The following is a 17,178-nucleotide window of genomic DNA, read 5'->3' as shown; positions in this document are numbered from 1 at the left end:
GATAATCAGATGATAATTGTTATGATTCCGAGGTTTTCTGTTTTATTTTTTATTTATTATTTTTTTTTTTTTAAGATTAAATAATAATTTGTGGTATGCTGTTACTCCCCCCATATTTCACATATCTTCTTGCTCAAAACTTTCGCTATCTTCTTCCGTCCCACATACGACTGTACATGATCCGAGACCATGGTCTCTCGCTCCTTGGCATCCAACGCTTCAAAAGCTTTAATAAACGCTTGTGGCGTGGGCCATCGACGCTGTATCTCGAGGGCTTTGTCGCCAGTGACGCCGCGGGTGCACATCAGCATCTTGAGAAAGACGTCGCGGAGAGTGAGAGCCTCGGATTTGGACGCGATCGCGCAAAACGTCGAGAATGTCACGCCGTACGTCACGGCCGGGGCGGTTTCGGATCGGAGGTGTTCGATGGTGGCTAGATACGGCCGTGAGAGCGATGAGAGCTGGCGGCTAGGGATCAGGCGGAGAGTGTTGGCGGGAGGAGAGACGGTGGATGGACTGTACATCTTCCGTAAAAGAAATGTCATTCGCGCTAGATAACGGATGGTGTCGTCGAGGTTCTTGGTTTTTTTGACAAAGTAGCCGTTGACGACCTGCGTCGACGCAATTGCCGAGGCTACCATTTCGTGATATTTCGCGGCCATGGCACTGTTGGCATCATGGACCACTGAGAATTCTTCGATCAGATAGATCACATTCTTTATACCGGAACGGCGAAGACGGAATTTTTGTTCGTGGAATCTGCCATCCTTGATCGATCCCACAAGATCGTCGAGTCTTTTGCGTTCCACGATCCAATCCAGCATTACTTCGTCGCCTTCTTCGCCATACTGGGATAAAAATGTGGGATCGTGGAATTTGGCCACCCACATGATATCGCCAACTTCCAGAGCCCGCACCTCCGGCGTGATCTCTTTCTTGCCTAGTTCGTTGGAAATGTAATCTCGGTCTTTAGACGTGCGGACCTCCCGGGTGTCGAGAATCAACTGGACGGTGAAGCTGTCTGGGGGAATAGCAATAGGCGTGACAGGGGTGTTATCCGCATCCTCTCCCGCTCGCTCGTAGACGCCTGGGGCTGGTCCTTGACTTTCGCCCGTGTTTTGTTGCGGAAAGCTCGGCATGCGGTTACTCTGGGAGGAAGCAATGCCAATTGTAGTCGTTGTCTTGACGGAGTTAGCTTTGTTTCCCTGCCTGGACTGCGACTGGTGGTTCGATGAGACTTACCGACTGGGCTGTGAACGGCAGTGTATTCTGACCGGATGGAAGTGCAGTCTTTTTCATAGCCTTTGCAACCTCCCATCCCTCCTCCGTCAGTGCATACCGTTTCAGCGGATGCCCATGCGTATAGACAAGCTCCTTCTGGAGCAAAGTCTTCATCGAGTTCCAGGCAGTAAAAAATTTCGTAGGATCCGTAGGCGCCGTGAAGGAGCTGTCACAAAATGGTTGAGCCGTTTCAATCAACTGTGCCTTTGTCATGCTCTGAGACGAATTTTCGTCCAAAGTACCCAGCGCAAGGATTAACGCGTACGGGCCAGACCGGAACGTAGGTGCGTAAGGCTTAGCCTTTCGAGGTTTCTTCGCTGGTTGACTTTCGTTGGTGCCATCCGTGGAGGCTCGCTTGTTGCTTGCTGCTGGTGTCTTTAGAATCGGGTCGCAATCGCGCAATCGCGCAGACAGAGGAGGCCTTACCCGCACGTGGATCCTCGGGCATCTCAAGTCTATTTTCCGCACAGTATTCCTTGAGCTTATCGGTTAATCGATCGCAAAGTTTAGGACCAAGTCCGTTGAGCTGCTGAGCCTCTGCAGGGTGTTGAAAGACCAACGGACAGGCTTTCATTGAGTCGTACGCTTTTTTGTAGCTTGAGAAAGGGGAAGGAAAGTTAGTTGATGTGACATGAGTGCAGGGAACATAAGACTGACACCGTGACCCCTTTGGTATTGCGCTCTCGAGCTTGATCCAGCCATTCTTTAATCCACCCCAGGAGCAGGGGATTCGCGCAAGTCTCGCTCATGTTTCTGTCTTGTCGGGCAGGTGGTGATTTTACCCATCAGGGATATGTCAGAAGGAACCCCTACGGGGTCACCGCTGTGTGAGAAATAAAACCCCAAGGCCTTCTTCTCTGGATTTCTATTGCGGAGTAGATGGAAAGGCCCCTTCAATGATGGAAGCGTGAGGCGACGCGTATTTCCCGGTTGGGCGAATCGCGAAGTCATGTGGATTTATTTGGAAATCAGCCTGAACTCTGAGGCATCAATCGATGATTGTAATTGAATCGAATTCAAGAACAACTTTTACATCTTATACTCAAATTTAGAGAATCTATAATAATGAAAAGGGCAGCTTCAAGTTTGGAAGACTGTAAACTTGGGAGGTACTCCGTACTAGGTACTCTTTCTCCTTCAAGAACACCAGGCTTTCCGCGCCTCCGACCCTTTCCAGGGCATCCATCATTTCCTGGACGGTAACGCAGATACCAGGCACATTGATCTGCCGGATGTGCGGGGGTAGAGCATCGGCGGACAAGGAAAGAGTCAGGATCAGATTATGGACAAGGGTCTTGGGTGAACAGAGCCAGGATTTGAAGGACCGATCTTCCACGGGAATGACGCACTCCTTACCATCCAGTGGTTCGCGGATCATGCCCGAGAGAAAGGATGAAGCAGCAGCTGTGGGACGACCGGGACGGACGGAAATCGTAGGGAACCGGAGGATGAATCCGTTGATGAAGCCCCGCCGGGTGTATTCATTGATCAGAGTCTCACAGATAATCTTCTCCGCACCGTAGGACGACTGCGGCGTGGGGATGACGCTGTCGTCGACCACTGGGGGAAGCGGCTGGCCGTAAACAGCTTGGCTAGAGGAGTAAATTACCCTGACGCCTGGGCAAGTGGTGCGAAGGGCCTCCAGCAGAATGCGCGTGGCATCCACGTTGACCTTCATCCCTAGCTCAAAATTGGCCTCTGAACCAGACGACATAATGCCGTGGAAGGCATAGACAGCGTCCAGCGACTGGTCCACGACGGCATCCGCTCCCGCGAGGAGATCTGCGGTGACTGTGCGCGCATTCTGGGGATATTTGACCCCCGCTGGCACGGTGGGTTCGTTGACATCCGTCAAGACAAGTGTGTAGGATGGGTCATTGAGAAGCTCTTTGGCGAGCAATTGCCCGATGAAACCCGCGGCGCCAGTGATAAGAATTTGCATATCGGCTGTGGGTAACTTGGGGAAAGATTTGAGAGGTTGATCCAGGGTCTTTTGTATGTCAACCAGGCTTCATCATCTTGATAGCAGCACAGTCGCATCCAGTCCGAGTATCTCCCCGGCCGGACTTGGTCCGGGGATCATGTGGGATGCGAGAAGCCAGAGAGGGAGCCTGTATAGCGAGAATAACATGGTTAGAGAGGGGATACTGTCCTGTCGTTGATGGATTTCGGAGATCCTTCTAATCAAATTAACAGGAGAGTTCTGTACTGCCTTTCACCCCGTGTCGGCAAGCGGGGTTCTGGCTCGGGTCCCTCATTCCGATTCATCCACCCCCAGTTCAGGAAGACTATCCCCGACTCCCTCTCTTTGCGGATCCTCCGTCGTCGCAAGTTGTGCGCTGTGCTGTTGCTTGCAGCATCATGCCGGAGTCTCCCCGATTACCAGAATCTCCGCTGCGATGAAACGCTCTTCGATTGATGCTGGCCGTCGTGCTTCTCTGGTTTCAGAAGACCGGCCTCCTGCGCCCAAAATCTCCAAAGCGCGTGCTTGTGAGGGTCCCCCATGGGCCAAGGGATTGTTGAAACGTATACTAAACATGGTTTTATTGCAGGCGCCGAGTGCAAGCGTCATAAAATCCGCTGTGAATTTCGAACCGGCGAATCAAGCTGCACAAAGTGTCTGCGCAGCGGAATCAAGTGTGTGGTTAATGACTTCTCCCAGAAGTTTGTTGATGACGATGGAATGTGAGTGGGCTACTGTTCACGTTGAATTATTGATATATGTATATGTATATGGGGTTATTTGTCGGGCTCTTTTGCTGATCTCCACCGCGTAGTTGGAAGTCCCAAGCCTCCGCAACGATCCAACAGCTCCAAGCGGCCGTCTCGCACCTTCTCCGCCAGAATGCATTACCGGACCTCTCAACTTATTCAGTTGGCGACAGCCAGAATGGCCCCTCTCCCGTCCCTGCCACTTACCATGTTGGAGGCCGACCCTCCTCCTCCCTCAATAGCTCTCCTCCCGATGGGAAACCCGACGAACCAGGACTGGTGTTGACTAGGGAGGGATCGCAGGACCCGGATCTCCAGGACCGAGAACTGGTGCCAGCGCCAATGCGCAGTCTCTACGAGGTCACCAAACTGCGGGACCTGCGGAATAACCACATTGAAGAACCCAAATCTACGCTTCTGGAGGAAGACTTTCTCTCTCGGGGTCTCCTTTCCATCCACGAGGCCGAGGAGTTATTCGCCTACTTCAGTCGTACCATGAACCAGCTGCTATGGGGCGGCATTATACTAGTCCACCGTGACTTGACCTCGGTGCGACGGGCGTCGACCCTGCTGGCAGCGGCCGTGCTGACTGTGGCAGCGCTTCATATCCCCAACCGCACCGAGACGCTGAACCGGTGCTATGGCGAGTATGTTTCGCTTGTCTCTAGTATGTCCCTCACTCGGGCCCATACGCTGGACGATGTTCGGGCGCTGTGTATCGGAGCCTTTTGGCTGTCTGAGCTGAGCTGGAAGCTCTCGGGCCATGCTGTGCGAATCGCCACCGAGCTAGGCCTGCACCAGAGCTACCAGAAGATGATCCGGGGCCACGGCGATCAATATGAACGGGCGCAGCTCTGGTATTTACTCTACGTTTGCGACCATCATTTCAGCATCGCGTACGGTCGGCCGCCCGTCATCCACGAAGACCTGGCGATTAAGAACTACGAAACCTTCCTTCAGTCGGCCCTGGTTGTTCCGGGCGACATCCGGCTGATAGCCCAGGTGGCTTTATTCATGATCCTCACCGAGGCCTATCGAATGTTTGGCAGTGACACGGAACAGGCGTTGACCGAGGAGGACTTTGGTCAGTTACGGGTCTACAATGTGGCGGTCGACCAATGGCGACTGCTATGGCAACCGCGATCTGGTAAGTTGGGAAAGTTCTCGTGTCGTCTTGTCTGTCCCCCGTGTGCTTTTGTCGTCTAATCGCGGGGAATAGCCGACAGCCCCTATGTCCGGACGTATCCCTCGAAAGGCGTGGTTCTCCATTATCACTTTGCGAAATTCCAGCTCAACTCGCTTTCGCTGCGGGCCCTCTCGCCGACCAACACGCCGGTCTTCTCGATGGATCGAAAGGAGTCGGCCAACATTGCGATCTCGTCGGCCATGGCGTGTTTGAACATGGTGCTGGAGGAACAGGATATTCGCGATGCGATCGTCGGGGTCCCCATCTTCACGCATACGATGGTGACCTTTTCGGCGGTGTTTCTGCTCAAGGTGGCGGTCAATTGGAACTCGGCGTATCTCAGTCTGGACCGGCGGCAGGTGCGCGGGCTGGTGGAGCGGGTGATTGCGTTGTTGACCTGTGTCTCCGCGGGCGAGCGACACCTCACGCGCCATATTGCTCGGGGGTTGAGCAAGATGCTGGAACGGTTGGACTCTGGGACGGTGGGCGATCGACGCCGGGGGGGGAGCGATGTGCCAGGGGGCGCGAATGCGATGGCTCAAGGGTTCCCTCCGCCCGATTTAATCTACGATATGGTCGGGACGTATGGGTTTGGCCTGGATGAGAATCTGCTGGATCCCAGCATGGCGAATTTTGAGTTTTTGGCGCAATGATCCATACTTCTCAGAATCTAAGATGCTGTCTGACATCACCACGATATTGAGAGTCCCGTCAGAGCCACGCACTGAGGGGATATGAACACGCGGCGGTCTTGAAAGAGTACCTCCAATTTTCCTATGGACACTCTCTCAATGCTTAAGACGACGTCCTTCCCCATGTTATGATATAGTCGTAGTTGTTGTCGTACACGAAGATTCCTCTTCCTCCTCTCCTTCTTCCTCCATTTAATCTCGCTCCCTCCCTCCCTCTTCTCTCTTCTCTTTTCCTTTCCTTTCCATCTCTCTCTCTCTTTCCCTCCCTTTCTTCCTCTCTTTCTCTCCCTCGTCTCTCCCCATTGATTCGTTTCTCCCCCCTTCACATCCAAAGATCCCTACCTCCCGACACCATGTCCACCCGTAAGAGAAAGCAAGACGCGGAAGAAGACGAGGAGCTACAGGCCCTCCCTAGTGACGAAAGCGAGGAAGAAGACGAGTAAGTTTCTTTTCTTTTCTTTTCTTTTCTTTTTTCCCTCCCCTTTTCGTTCGGATTGGATTCTTCTATCCCCTCTCTATGCGCGATTTTGCGCTTCTTGTGCGCTTGGTGTAATTTGCGACGCGCATCCTCCTCCTCCTCTTCATCATCCCTTTTTCATCTTTTTATCCTCTACGGGTGTTGTTCTCTATCTATCTACTCTCTATTGAACCCTACTTTTCTCTACCATTCTGTATCCGAACTAGTTCAATCTAACAAACCCCCCCCCCCCCCCCCCCAGGTATGAAAGCACCGATCTAGGTGAAAGCGAAGGCAGTGAAGAAGAGGAAGAAATCTCCGACGAAGAGTTCGACGAGGAAGAGGAAGAACAAGTCCCCCAAGGTCAGTCGATGCCGCCGTCTCTCCCGTCTTACCGTGGGGAAATGTGATGGTGCTAACCACTCCGATACTCTAGGGCCCCCTGTCGCAAAGAAACGAAAGACAGCCGCCCCAGTCGCTGCTGACGAAGAGGGGGTAAAAGCCAACGGCGCAAACGGGCACGGGCCAGCTGAGGAATATGACGAAGAAGAAGAAGAAGAAGAGGAAGAAGAAGAAGAAGAAGAGGAAGAAGAGGAAGAAGAGGATGATGCTGACGAGGCTGAAGAGTCGGCGAAGACAAGCGCAACAAAGGTCAAGGCTGCTGGTGGAAATGCACCTGGGTCTGCGACTGCGGAGGCTACAGCTTAGTTCGCTTTCTTACCTACATGACCTGGTCTGAGCTATACCGTCTTTCGGTACAGATCTGCCTAATCAAAGTCGTGCAGGTGAGGTTGAATCTGATGGGTTATGTGTGATGTATGTCCCTTTTTCTTTCTTTTCTTTTTGTTTTCTGGGTGGTTTTGATTCAAGTCTACTAGTATTTTAGTTGATCAGTCTGGTCCGGAGTAACTAGTTATAGTTAGTGGATAGGGGAATTATTAACGATACTTATTCTACGGGGTAGTTAGTTAGTACTTGTCTTGTCTTGTAATCTTTGCCATACCTGCTGATTGGTGTGTATGAGTTGTGTGAGCACGGAGGTGAGGTCTTGATTAACTATCCATCGATTTTCCTATGCATGACAAAAACTCATAATTTCCGATCCTCCGTACATATTACTACTACTAGTGTAGATAACTATCATAGTTAGTAGTAGTAGTAGTAGGTAGTAAGTGAGTTATAATAATGTAATAAATATAATAGTACCACTTTTGTTTTCTTTTCTTTTCTTTTCTTTTGGCTTCGACTTCAAGTACCTTCCCACTTCTCCAGCTCCGTCAAGGCTTGCTAAAACAGTATTTAAAAGATCATTCACCATTCCCTCTGTTTAGTGAGTAGAGAGATGAAATGAAAAAAAAAAGAAAAGAAAAGAAAATGCATACACACACACCCTCCAATATAAAATTAATACACCCACTATTCCTGCTACAAGAATGAGGGCACGGTGTTTTTAACCATCGCTGCCGCTGCTGCGGAATGTGGCGCACAATTGACAGTATTGGTGCGTGAGGTCGAGGACGGTCTGCGGGAGGTTCGTGGCCTGGACGATGCTGCGGACTTTGACGGCGCCTTCGTCTTCGATGAGTTTGCGGATCATGAATAGGAGTTCGGGGGAGAACTAAATTTCATTAATTTTGTTACTTGGGGGGTTTTGTTTTTTTTGGAGAAAAGGGGGAGAAATACCTCGGAGTACCAGCGGTACTGCCAGGCGATCAGACGGATCAGTGCGCCGAGCATGCTGCGGGTGTCGTTTTGTTGCTCGTATAGCTTGAGAAGGCCGCGCATGGCCTTGGGCGAGAACCGGATCGATAGACAGTTCTGGTACGCTTCAATGCCTTCTTCGAAGTGGTGCAGGCGCTCGGCGAGCTCGCCCAGGATCTCCCACTCCGTGGCTGACTTCTTGTATTCCATGGCTTGCTGCCGGTACTGGGCGACCTCGGTTCGCCAGATGGTGTAGATGCGCAGATCCTCGTACAGGACCATGAACAGGTTGTCTAGCCATCTCTCGCACAGGCGTTTGTTCCGGAACTGTGTGTAAGAGGAATGCGATGGATCGGACTGGGTGATGATCACGTTTAGTATAGGGGGAAATAAAATCCGACATCTCCCCCCCCCAACGGAGATAGGTAGGGATTCATTCTACTTACAGGCTCGCTGCCAGACTTGGCAGCTTCCGATGCCATGGTCTGCTCTGGTCGCTCGATTGCATCTCCGCCTTGTGGGCCGTCATCGCCATTGGTGGCTGGTTCATCGGAGCTGTCGTCCTGACTGCTGTGGCCACTCTCATGCTCGTGATCCCCGTTGGTTTCGGGGATCGTGTGGATCGAGTGCTTGGATGTCGACTGCTGGCGTTCAGTGCGGTACTCCTCCTCCATGACGAAGACCTCGCTGCGGACCTTGAGTAGTTGGTCCCAACCAATCGCCGCGGCGATCTTCGTCAACAGGTTGTAGGCCTTTAAAAATGTTCCCTGATACGTGGCTGCGTGTAGTCGCCGCAACGATGGGTGCACATAGTCGTGTGGGTCGCCCTGTCGCGGTTGACCTTCATCGATCTCGTCCAACATACTTTCGGCTAGGATAGGGAGCATGATGCGAGAGGGCTGGGGCATGCGGGGGGTGTCTTTGTCTTGGTACGTGAACATTGGGCAGGAGTTGAGGGTGAGCAGCGCCAGATCCCACTGCTCGAGGTTCACATATACCTCTGCAAGCCGCGCCCAGGTGCTAAATTCACTGGGAGCAGCCGTCACAGCCCGCTTCGCACACTCCAAGGCCATTTCGCCTTCGCCCTTGCTGGAGCAGAAATCGGCCTGACAATCAAGCAACGCGTAGTCCATAGGGACGTCTTGCAAGGCATCGAACATCAGTCGCACGGCCCGGACCTCTTCATCCGCCATTCTGAGAACCTTAGCAAGTAGAGACGAGACCTCTACATCCTTCGTGCGGAGTTTCTCGAACAAGTTGATTCCAGAAGTATAACGTCCGGTGGTGTGAATGTATTTGAGCAAACCCGAGGTGAGGTGGTTGGTGACGGTATTGGGGACCTGAGTTTCGGGGTCGGAGCTCAGTTGTCTCCCTACGGTGACTTGGTTAGCCAACGCACAATGGCGGCAGGAAGGCGACTCGTACCCATGAAGAACAGCCGCTCAGCAGCGTCGAGAAACCGGTGCTCCATCTCTGTATTTGTGACCGGATTGAATCGACGAACACCCACGATCTTCCTGATAGCATCTCCGCTACCATCGTCTGCGTATGAATAGGCTCTCAGCACCCCGCACAGAAATGTCTCGAGCCATAATGCCTCGGTCGCAACCCGCTTGTCTCCGCGCTCGTCGATGCAATAGCTCTCTAGGCTGCCGGGAATCTTAACTTCAACGCGCATATCAAGGTGGGAAAACGCATTGTAGCAACTGCACATAGGTCAATCTCCGGCAAGTACAAACCCCCCCCCCCCCAATTTGGAATCTAACCAGTAAACTCCGGAAACCACTTTATTTGTTTTGTCAAGCGGCGAAAAGGTGAGCGTATTCACGTAGGCCGCCAAGCTAGCGGAGGAGGAGGCATCGATTCCGGTGACATGGTGATAAACCCCGGTCTATATGGGCCAGACAGATAGATGCTCGTCAGCAACTGCGGAATTTCATCCTATGAGAATGGGGCGAAACCGCAAGGAAACCGTACCTGTCGAGTTGACCCAGTCTTGGGCTGCTTGACCAGGTAAACCAAGTCCGGGGGGCCAAGCTCCCTCAGATTCTGTAGCGACTCGGAGCGCGCATCGACGGCGGCGAATAGCTCATCCTCCTCGTAGATCCTAAAGCCAGATTCAGGTGTCAGTCACAGTGCTACCATGGCCACAGCTCCAGGAGTACAGAGAACGAGGGGAAAACAAATACTCGGGAACAGCTGGCGCAACCATGGCGCACTCAGGGGCGCAGAGGAGATATACTGGTGAACAGAGGGGCGCAGAGCAAAAGAAACGAGTCGAATCTGAATGGGAATCAATGCACGCCTCATCAATAGGACGTTGTTCAGGAGAGAATGGCCAGTGGTCGTCGTCAAGGATGGCGGCGATCGGAGGCCTCAGGCCCCGTCGGGGATGGTACCTGAGGCACCAGCCCGTCCCCACTTCGGGAAATTCGATCCCCCGGAGCGGAACGCGTGATCTCGTGACCGCGAGGCCCTTGGCTTAATGTCTACTCCATACTACGACTTCCTTCCTCGCATCATCGCATGCATTCTCAGTCCCGCCTTTCCCTCCGATATAGGGACTGGTTTCCATCCCGTATGAGATGTTGCCGTCTTTGGCGACTTTATTACCCCTGTCAGCAGCCGCTTGTGCGGCCTAAGTTTAATGCAAAACTAGTTCCGCGCCATGTCCACCTGGGTCGCATTGAATATTGAGCCCGATGAGGCCATTGAAGAGGAGGTTGATGATACCAAGGAAATTCAAATCGAAGAAGCGCTTAAATTGTACCAAAATGCCTTGAAACTTCATTCCCAGGGCCCGCAATTTTATTCCCAAGCTGCGGAGGCGTACGAAGCACTTCTGGCATCGGAAATATTCAAGTATCCCGAGTCTATCTCCGACTACAAGAGAGTCGCACTTCAGATCTCGGAGCTCCAGTTTGGTACAGTAACCGCTGATGCAGCGGCCGAGGCTGCAGCTGTGACGCTTAGCGAATTTGATATTAACGACTCTACATCCAGTACTCTCCAGCAAACGATATACTTGTCTTACAAGAACCATGGCCAGTATATTCTCGATGCGCTGCGTGATGTGTTGGAAAACGCCCCTCAGACTCCCGAAGCTGCCGACCTTTCTGCCAAGGTTGCTGATCGTTCCAATGCAGCGCTGACTGCCTTTGCGGAAGCACTCGAACGCGATGATTCTGACTTGAACCTCTGGAGACAGAGCGCAAGGCTCAGTGGTGCTCTGCATAGCTATCGCCTGAGTCGTTACTGTCTGGAAAGCGTTCTAGCCGACGATGATAATCGCCTGGAGGTGCGCACAGAGCAGTTGGGCCTGGAAGAGGCATTCGCCGAGGATCGGCTGCGCGAGGCGTTGCAGTCGCTACAGGACAGGCTCTCCGTATCCGTGGTACCACTCAAAAAGCCCAAGAAGGCTCTTCTCAAATTCCTGAAACGCCAAATTGACCCATATCCTTACTTACCTCGTCTACCAACTAACGTGGAGGAGGTGGATCCTGCAAAAAACCCACTTGCCTTGCGCGCTTCTCGTCATGAGATTAAAATCGAATCCTTGACATGGACTGCTGTCGGCAAAGCTATCCTCCGAATCTTCGATGATGAGGAAGATGATGCTCCTGTGGCCGGCCCTGGAACATCATTCGCCATTGCTTTACCGGCTAATAGCCCCGAATTGAAAGCGATTCAGCCAATAGAGGCCCATGTCCGATCATCGAAAACCCAAGGAGAAGGGAATCAACAAGAAGATACCCCCATGGCTGGGGGAGGGGACCAACATGAGGCCACACAGTCCACCACCAAAACACACGAAATTGAGCAGACCGCGGATCATGTTGATGATCAATCTTCTATCGACCAGCGAGCTGAGAAGCAATTGATGGAGTCTCTGGAGGTCCAGTCTTCACAGCACCCTCAACCTGAAGACCAGCAAGACAACGCAAATCAGGACGAGATCGACACCAAGTCGCCCGCCCACTCCTGTCGGAAGCGATCTTCTGCATGTGCTGTCACTGAGGACCAAGCGGAACGCTCGAGAGCCAAGAGCAGAAGGACGCGTCTGCGTGATTCGATTGCCGAAGCTTCGATGCAAGCGGAGGAAATTCCTTTTGATCAAACCAAATATTATGAAGACCTGCTGGATCCTTATGTCCAAGCCGATGAAGGCGTGTTTAGTACAGTCGGCTCTCTGCTATCTAAGCTAGGTGTTGAAAGCCTGGGGACCTTGGATGAGCTGAGAAAACAGGTCGCTGTCGAAAACGACAGAAAAGACTCGCCGGATACCCCAGTTCATACACCTAACGAGGCTGACCGTGTCCTGATCCAAGATCTCCGGAATGTCATGAAACACTGGGATGAGGGCAAATCCCAAGTAATGTCACAAAGTGATAGCTTATCTGCACTTCAGGATCTTCAAGGGATGGGCAGGTCTGGACTGGTTATTTTCCAGGAGCACTCCAGAAAGTCTGCTCGAAAACTTAAGATGAAACCGATCTTCAGCGGTGAGGAAGAGTTGTTCACATTTTTAGGGGCTGTCAATGATGATTTATTTCATATTCATGAGGTGGCTTTTGGTTGGCTTAAGTGTCTTCTCATGCCAAACTATGCAAAGGTTTCTGTGAAAGACAAGATTTCTAATGACTGGTCGGCTGTCGAGTCATCTTATGTTTCCTTTCAATGGCCTAATGGCCTGAAGGAAATTGTGACGCAATTTCTCCTCCATGAAGACGAGTACATCTACATCAAATTGGACACGCATATCAAAGACCTCGAGCATCAGGTCCTCCAAACTCAATCTGCAGACATATTTAATTATTCTGTGGAAAACTTTGCAGATTTAGTGATGATTCAGACCATATTCGAACTACATCTTGATCTTTTCGTCCCCATGAATAGCCCTCACAGCGAAGCCGACCAGCAAACTAGGATCTTTCAGCAAGAACGCTTAGCAAGATGGTGTATGCTTGCACGCACCGCCTTGACTCACTTCATTGACCATAGCCCTGAGCAGACTAACCAGCAAAGAATCACTCTTCGTCATGTCTGGGCATCAACCTTTCACTCCAACTTGGCCCCCGATGTGCAGCGTGAGCACGTCTTGCTTTGCCTCCAGGAGCTAAAGAACCTCTTCGTTGCCTTAAAGGATCCAGTAATTACTCTCGTCAACAATGCTATGATGCCCGAATTGTCATCAGAGGCTATCGATCAGGAGTTATCTAAATTAAACTCGATGGATTTCTTTATGAAGATCTTCAACCCGGAGTCAGATGACCCTGTTGGGCTTATTGAAACTATCGAGCCAATTGTTGAGCCTTCGTCAGTTCAGTTCGTAGGAGCTGAGCCTGATAGCCAGGAAATTCTTCTACACCAAGAAATGGAATCTTTCTTAGATCGCGGGGATGCCACACTGCGACTTTTTTTATGGCGCAGGCTCCAGGACGCGTATAGAAAGATTGCCTACCCCCCAAAAGTTGTGTCATGCTATCTCCGGAGTATTGAAACAATTGTCAAAGAACTTTGCAGCTCAGCACATCTCGAGGAGCCCAGTGAGCACCGCCAAATTGCCCTCGTGAGATGGCTTAAATCACTTGACGGCCTGTTGAGCAAGACGGTTACAGCAGTATTACAGGAGCCGGAAAAGGCCTACGAATGTTTCGACATGGAACATGTAAGGTCTTCAATGTCCGCGGTTGCCTCATTTATTCGAGTGCTTCATAGTTTTGTCCTGTATGAGGACGCCATACGTGTCGGCCAAGTTTCCGGATCGGATTTGCGTGGATCTCTGGCCAAGTCATTGGAAAATTTTAAAGACAAACTACGTGAAATGACTGTGCGTTGCTGGATCCTGCTATATACACTTCTGAAAGAGGCAATCTCCCAGAATCAGGAGATTTTCGAGGACCCTTCGGAGGATCGCATGTATTACTTGCGCTCGGTGCACAATACTCTCGGCATTCGCAAAATGTGCAGGCGATCCCACAAGCAGTTCCTGAAGTTGATGAAATCCGAACTTTTTGCGCTGGAAGTGAAGCAAGATACAGAAATTGACGTCTGCCAAATCTTGTATGACATTCATGGCGTCAAATTATCATCTAACGATAATCTTCTAGCTGAACACGGCTGCACCTCAGAGAAGCTAGATCGTTCTACAGCGGTCTCGATGATTGATTTTGTCATGAGACAGGCCAAGAAAATGAATATCAAGGATCTGTCGAAATCCGATTTGAAAACCACAATTGACAAGATGCAGCAGGCAATCGGCACGACAAAGACCTCGGCGCCTTTGTCTTTTAACAGACGCATTCTAAACGCCTACTTCAAGTCCGCAATAAATCCATCTGAACTCGTCCGTGCGATTCGAGGTGTCTCGGATATTCCACTCATTCCTGTTCCCAATGAGAGTGCAGTAATCGCAAAAAACGGCTGGTATTTCCTTCTGGGCCACGCCGCGTTGACAAAATTCCGCTCTCAGAAGCGGTTGAACCCTGTGCCAACCGCTGATCTTGACGAAGCTATCGCCTGGTTCAGGCAAGATTTAGAGCATGGAACGTCCAAATGGGAGACATGGTATCGGCTGGCCCAGACCTATGACTCGAAGCTCGAGGAGGATATCACTTGGTCTGCGGACAAGATCAATAATAACCGAATGGAGCTCGTTACTTGGCAACGAAATGCGATTCACTGCTATGCTATGGCTATTGCGGCGGCGACTAGAACCGCCGACCCAACACCGGAAGCCCGGGCCCTTTTAGCGGATCTTTATACCGATTTCGGAATTCGTCTATATTCATCTTCTCGAGAACCCCTATCAATGGGGGCATTTAGTCTCGCGGAGTTTACGCGTCATTATAGTAATGAGGAAAGCCAACAGATGTACGAAGGACAGCCGTTCAAGGAAATGAAGGTCTATTCTGTTTGGAGGCTCGCAAGTTATCTGCTTAGGCGTGCAATGGTCGACAAACCTAAGAGTTGGATGTACGTGCTTTATTCCATTGCCGCGTCTGGCCGCTAATGATATGTGCAGGACCCATTACATGCTGAGCAAATGTCTCTGGAAGATGTTTAGCTGTGACGAATCTGTGAGGGGAACTGCTAGGCGTATTAGCGTTGACAGTGTCTTGGACTCGCTGCTTGATACCATCGATGCCCTGCCCCAAAGGAGAGATTCGCGATCGGATCCGATTTTTGAACCTCACTATAAACTTGTTTCCATCATACATAAACTTGTTCATAGAGATATTTTGACTGTAAGCTATTTTCTGCATGTGCGGTATATATAGGCCTTGCTAACGTTCCCAAGCCCGCTGAAGCGAGCAAAACGCTCCTTGCTACGCCCTGGGCACGAAAGTTCCAACCTCCTGAGGATAAGGGGTCTTGGAAGAAGTACATTCTTGATGTGCTCAAAAACCTGAAGAGTGCAGATAAGTCAAACTGGCACCACCGCATGGCTGCCAGGGTATGTGGATACCTAACTTATCTTAATTAACCGTACACTTCACTAACCACGTTCAGGCTGCACACATCGTTTACGACGATGATAAAGACGAGACTGCTGCGGTGGGAGCTAAAGCAGAGCTTACGCAGCAAATATTCACCAAGACTATGACAATCCAAGTCTGGAGGCCAGAATTCGAGCGTCCCGGTAGACACTTCGTCTATACGACCCGATATGCCTACTTCTTCGTCGCTCTTCTTGACCAGCTCGATGATCGGGCGAACCTCGATCAATTACTCCGGCGTGTACGCAAAAAACAAGGCGACTTCATCAACCACTCTAAACTTTGGGAGGACTTGTGTCTGACCTATGCGCGCGTCATCCGCAGAGCAGGCCACATCAGCGAAGGCCATGAGGAGGGCGTCTTCAAACCAATCGGCTGGGAGGAGTTCGTAGCAAACACAGCCCGCCTAGAAGGTCTTTCCCAACTTGCTCCTGAAAGTTCATCCCTCCTCGAACTCCTGCGGGATGCCATCGAGCTGAAGAAGCTCAACAATAACCTCATGAAAGTTTCCCTGCTCGAAGACCTCATCGCAGACCTGTACTCCCGACTATATGAAATCAACATGCCTCAGGTCATCGAGCAAGTCAACGAAGAGAACAAAGAGAAAATGAAAGTTGACCACATCCTCATGACCAGCGACGGAGCTGCGGACATCTCCACACCCCCAACCTCCGCCCCCACCTCCGACGCTCCAGCCCCCCGCGGCCGCACAAAGGGAATAGCCCGAAGAGACGTCCAAAAACGCGCCGAAACCATCGTCAATCGCAAGGTGCCACCGCGCGCGCCGACAGCCCGAGCGCCGACAGCCACAGAAGCAGACTCAGCGACGACCTCCTCCGGCCCAGGAACAACCGCCTCCTCTTCTGTCGCGAAACCAGTTATGGAAATCCCCCGAAGACAGCCCGCGGAGGAGTTTGGTTCCACCCAGCAAAGCGATATCCCCAACAGTCTCCATGATAGCGCTGATGACGAGAGCGAGCTCAGTGAGATGGACGATGAAAAGCTCTCGAAACTCACGGGGGATCGCAAATTGCTCTTCCCGAACTTGCAAGATCGGGGCTCGATGGATCCCGAGTCGGAAATGTCTGCACAAGCTAGTGCTATCGGGGACGGAGATGGAGACGGGGACGATGCGAACGAAATAGGGGGTGAAATGGAAATGGACGATGACGGCGATCGGGAAGGTGATCACGACGTTGATCTGGGGGAAGGCGAGACTATCGGTGAAGATGGCGACGACCATGGCGAGGGCGACGGCGATGGCGACGGCGACGATATCGAAATGGAAGGAGAGGACGATGACGAAGTCGGCGGAGATGAAGAAGGTGAAGATGAGGGAGACACAAATATGGAAGAGGAGGGTCTTCCTGATGGGGAGATATGTGAAGAGCCTGAAGGTGAAGTTGAACACCAGCTCCCTGATGCCGAACAGGAGATCGATGATACGTACGAGTCCGAGGGCGCAGATCTTTAGCTGGGTGGGTGGGTTACTGGATGAGATGTTCCGGATATGAGTCTTCTTTTGTTTCTTTCTTTCTTTTTTTTTTTTTTTTTTTTTTTTTTTTTTTTTTCATATACTAATCACTTCCGCTTATCTTGTGGATAAGGCAGGCGCTCGGATACTTGTATAGAGGTAGGCCTTTATAGCAT

General features: G+C 51.3%; 5 protein-coding genes across 5 annotated transcripts; 2 read left to right on the top strand and 3 right to left on the bottom strand.

Moving 5' to 3' along the window:
• Nucleotides 1-101: 101 nt before the first annotated feature.
• On the bottom strand, nucleotides 102-2,030 carry P175DRAFT_0512327 (crossover junction endonuclease MUS81; the record flags this gene model as incomplete). Its single annotated transcript, XM_040898662.1, has 4 exons — nucleotides 102-1,205; nucleotides 1,243-1,646; nucleotides 1,708-1,877; nucleotides 1,939-2,030. 4 exons carry the CDS (start codon nucleotides 2,028-2,030, stop codon nucleotides 102-104), a joined length of 1,770 nt encoding a protein of 589 aa, XP_040749009.1.
• Nucleotides 2,031-2,318: 288 nt separating this feature from the next.
• P175DRAFT_0504917 (uncharacterized protein) lies at nucleotides 2,319-3,439 on the bottom strand. Its single transcript, XM_040897977.1, has one exon. The coding sequence runs from the start codon at nucleotides 3,221-3,223 to the stop codon at nucleotides 2,339-2,341; it is 885 nt and encodes a 294-aa protein (XP_040749008.1). The 5' UTR covers nucleotides 3,224-3,439; the 3' UTR covers nucleotides 2,319-2,338.
• Nucleotides 3,440-3,469: 30 nt separating this feature from the next.
• P175DRAFT_0526639 (Zn(II)2Cys6 transcription factor) lies at nucleotides 3,470-7,285 on the top strand. The gene is made up of 6 exons (XM_040899481.1): nucleotides 3,470-3,966; nucleotides 4,059-5,140; nucleotides 5,213-5,762; nucleotides 6,206-6,310; nucleotides 6,591-6,691; nucleotides 6,765-7,285. The coding sequence occupies exons 1-6, from the start codon at nucleotides 3,785-3,787 to the stop codon at nucleotides 7,034-7,036; spliced, it is 2,292 nt and encodes a 763-aa protein (XP_040749007.1). The 5' UTR covers nucleotides 3,470-3,784; the 3' UTR covers nucleotides 7,037-7,285.
• Nucleotides 7,286-7,778: 493 nt separating this feature from the next.
• On the bottom strand, nucleotides 7,779-10,241 carry P175DRAFT_0446044 (ChAPs family protein; the record flags this gene model as incomplete). The annotated part of the gene is given in 7 exon segments (XM_040894324.1): nucleotides 7,779-7,946; nucleotides 8,012-8,432; nucleotides 8,447-9,401; nucleotides 9,455-9,735; nucleotides 9,796-9,920; nucleotides 10,007-10,136; nucleotides 10,219-10,241. The coding sequence occupies 7 exon segments, from the start codon at nucleotides 10,239-10,241 to the stop codon at nucleotides 7,779-7,781; spliced, it is 2,103 nt and encodes a 700-aa protein (XP_040749006.1).
• A 37-nt stretch (nucleotides 10,242-10,278) lies between these two features.
• hir3 (putative transcriptional corepressor of histone genes (Hir3)) lies at nucleotides 10,279-17,097 on the top strand. Its single transcript, XM_040894922.1, has 4 exons — nucleotides 10,279-15,004; nucleotides 15,054-15,276; nucleotides 15,330-15,485; nucleotides 15,542-17,097. Exons 1-4 carry the CDS (start codon nucleotides 10,698-10,700, stop codon nucleotides 17,000-17,002), a joined length of 6,147 nt encoding a protein of 2,048 aa, XP_040749005.1. The 5' UTR covers nucleotides 10,279-10,697; the 3' UTR covers nucleotides 17,003-17,097.
• Nucleotides 17,098-17,178: the final 81 nt, after the last annotated feature.

This window comes from Aspergillus ochraceoroseus, assembly GCF_002846915.1.
Source record: "Aspergillus ochraceoroseus IBT 24754 chromosome Unknown P175scaffold_10, whole genome shotgun sequence".
In the NCBI taxonomy this organism is placed as follows: Eukaryota; Fungi; Ascomycota; class Eurotiomycetes; order Eurotiales; family Aspergillaceae; genus Aspergillus; species Aspergillus ochraceoroseus.
Note: the sequence above shows the minus strand (reverse complement) of the source record. Positions and strands in the feature narration are given on the sequence as shown.

What these genes read in the sequence shown, in the direction of transcription:
- P175DRAFT_0504917 (XM_040897977.1), bottom strand. Translation starts at nt 3,223, where the DNA reads ATGCAAATTCTTATCACTGGCGCCGCGGGTTTCATCGGGCAATTGCTC.
- P175DRAFT_0526639 (XM_040899481.1), top strand. Translation starts at nt 3,785, where the DNA reads ATGGGCCAAGGGATTGTTGAAACGTATACTAAACATGGTTTTATTGCA. An exon ending in GAAAGCGAGGAAGAAGACGA is followed by an intron (nt 6,311 to 6,590) that starts GTAAGTTTCTTT and finishes CCCCCCCCCCAG; the next exon opens with GTATGAAAGCACCGATCTAG. An exon ending in GGAAGAACAAGTCCCCCAAG is followed by an intron (nt 6,692 to 6,764) that starts GTCAGTCGATGC and finishes CCGATACTCTAG; the next exon opens with GGCCCCCTGTCGCAAAGAAA.
- hir3 (XM_040894922.1), top strand. Translation starts at nt 10,698, where the DNA reads ATGTCCACCTGGGTCGCATTGAATATTGAGCCCGATGAGGCCATTGAA. An exon ending in GACAAACCTAAGAGTTGGAT is followed by an intron (nt 15,005 to 15,053) that starts GTACGTGCTTTA and finishes TGATATGTGCAG; the next exon opens with GACCCATTACATGCTGAGCA. An exon ending in TTCATAGAGATATTTTGACT is followed by an intron (nt 15,277 to 15,329) that starts GTAAGCTATTTT and finishes AACGTTCCCAAG; the next exon opens with CCCGCTGAAGCGAGCAAAAC.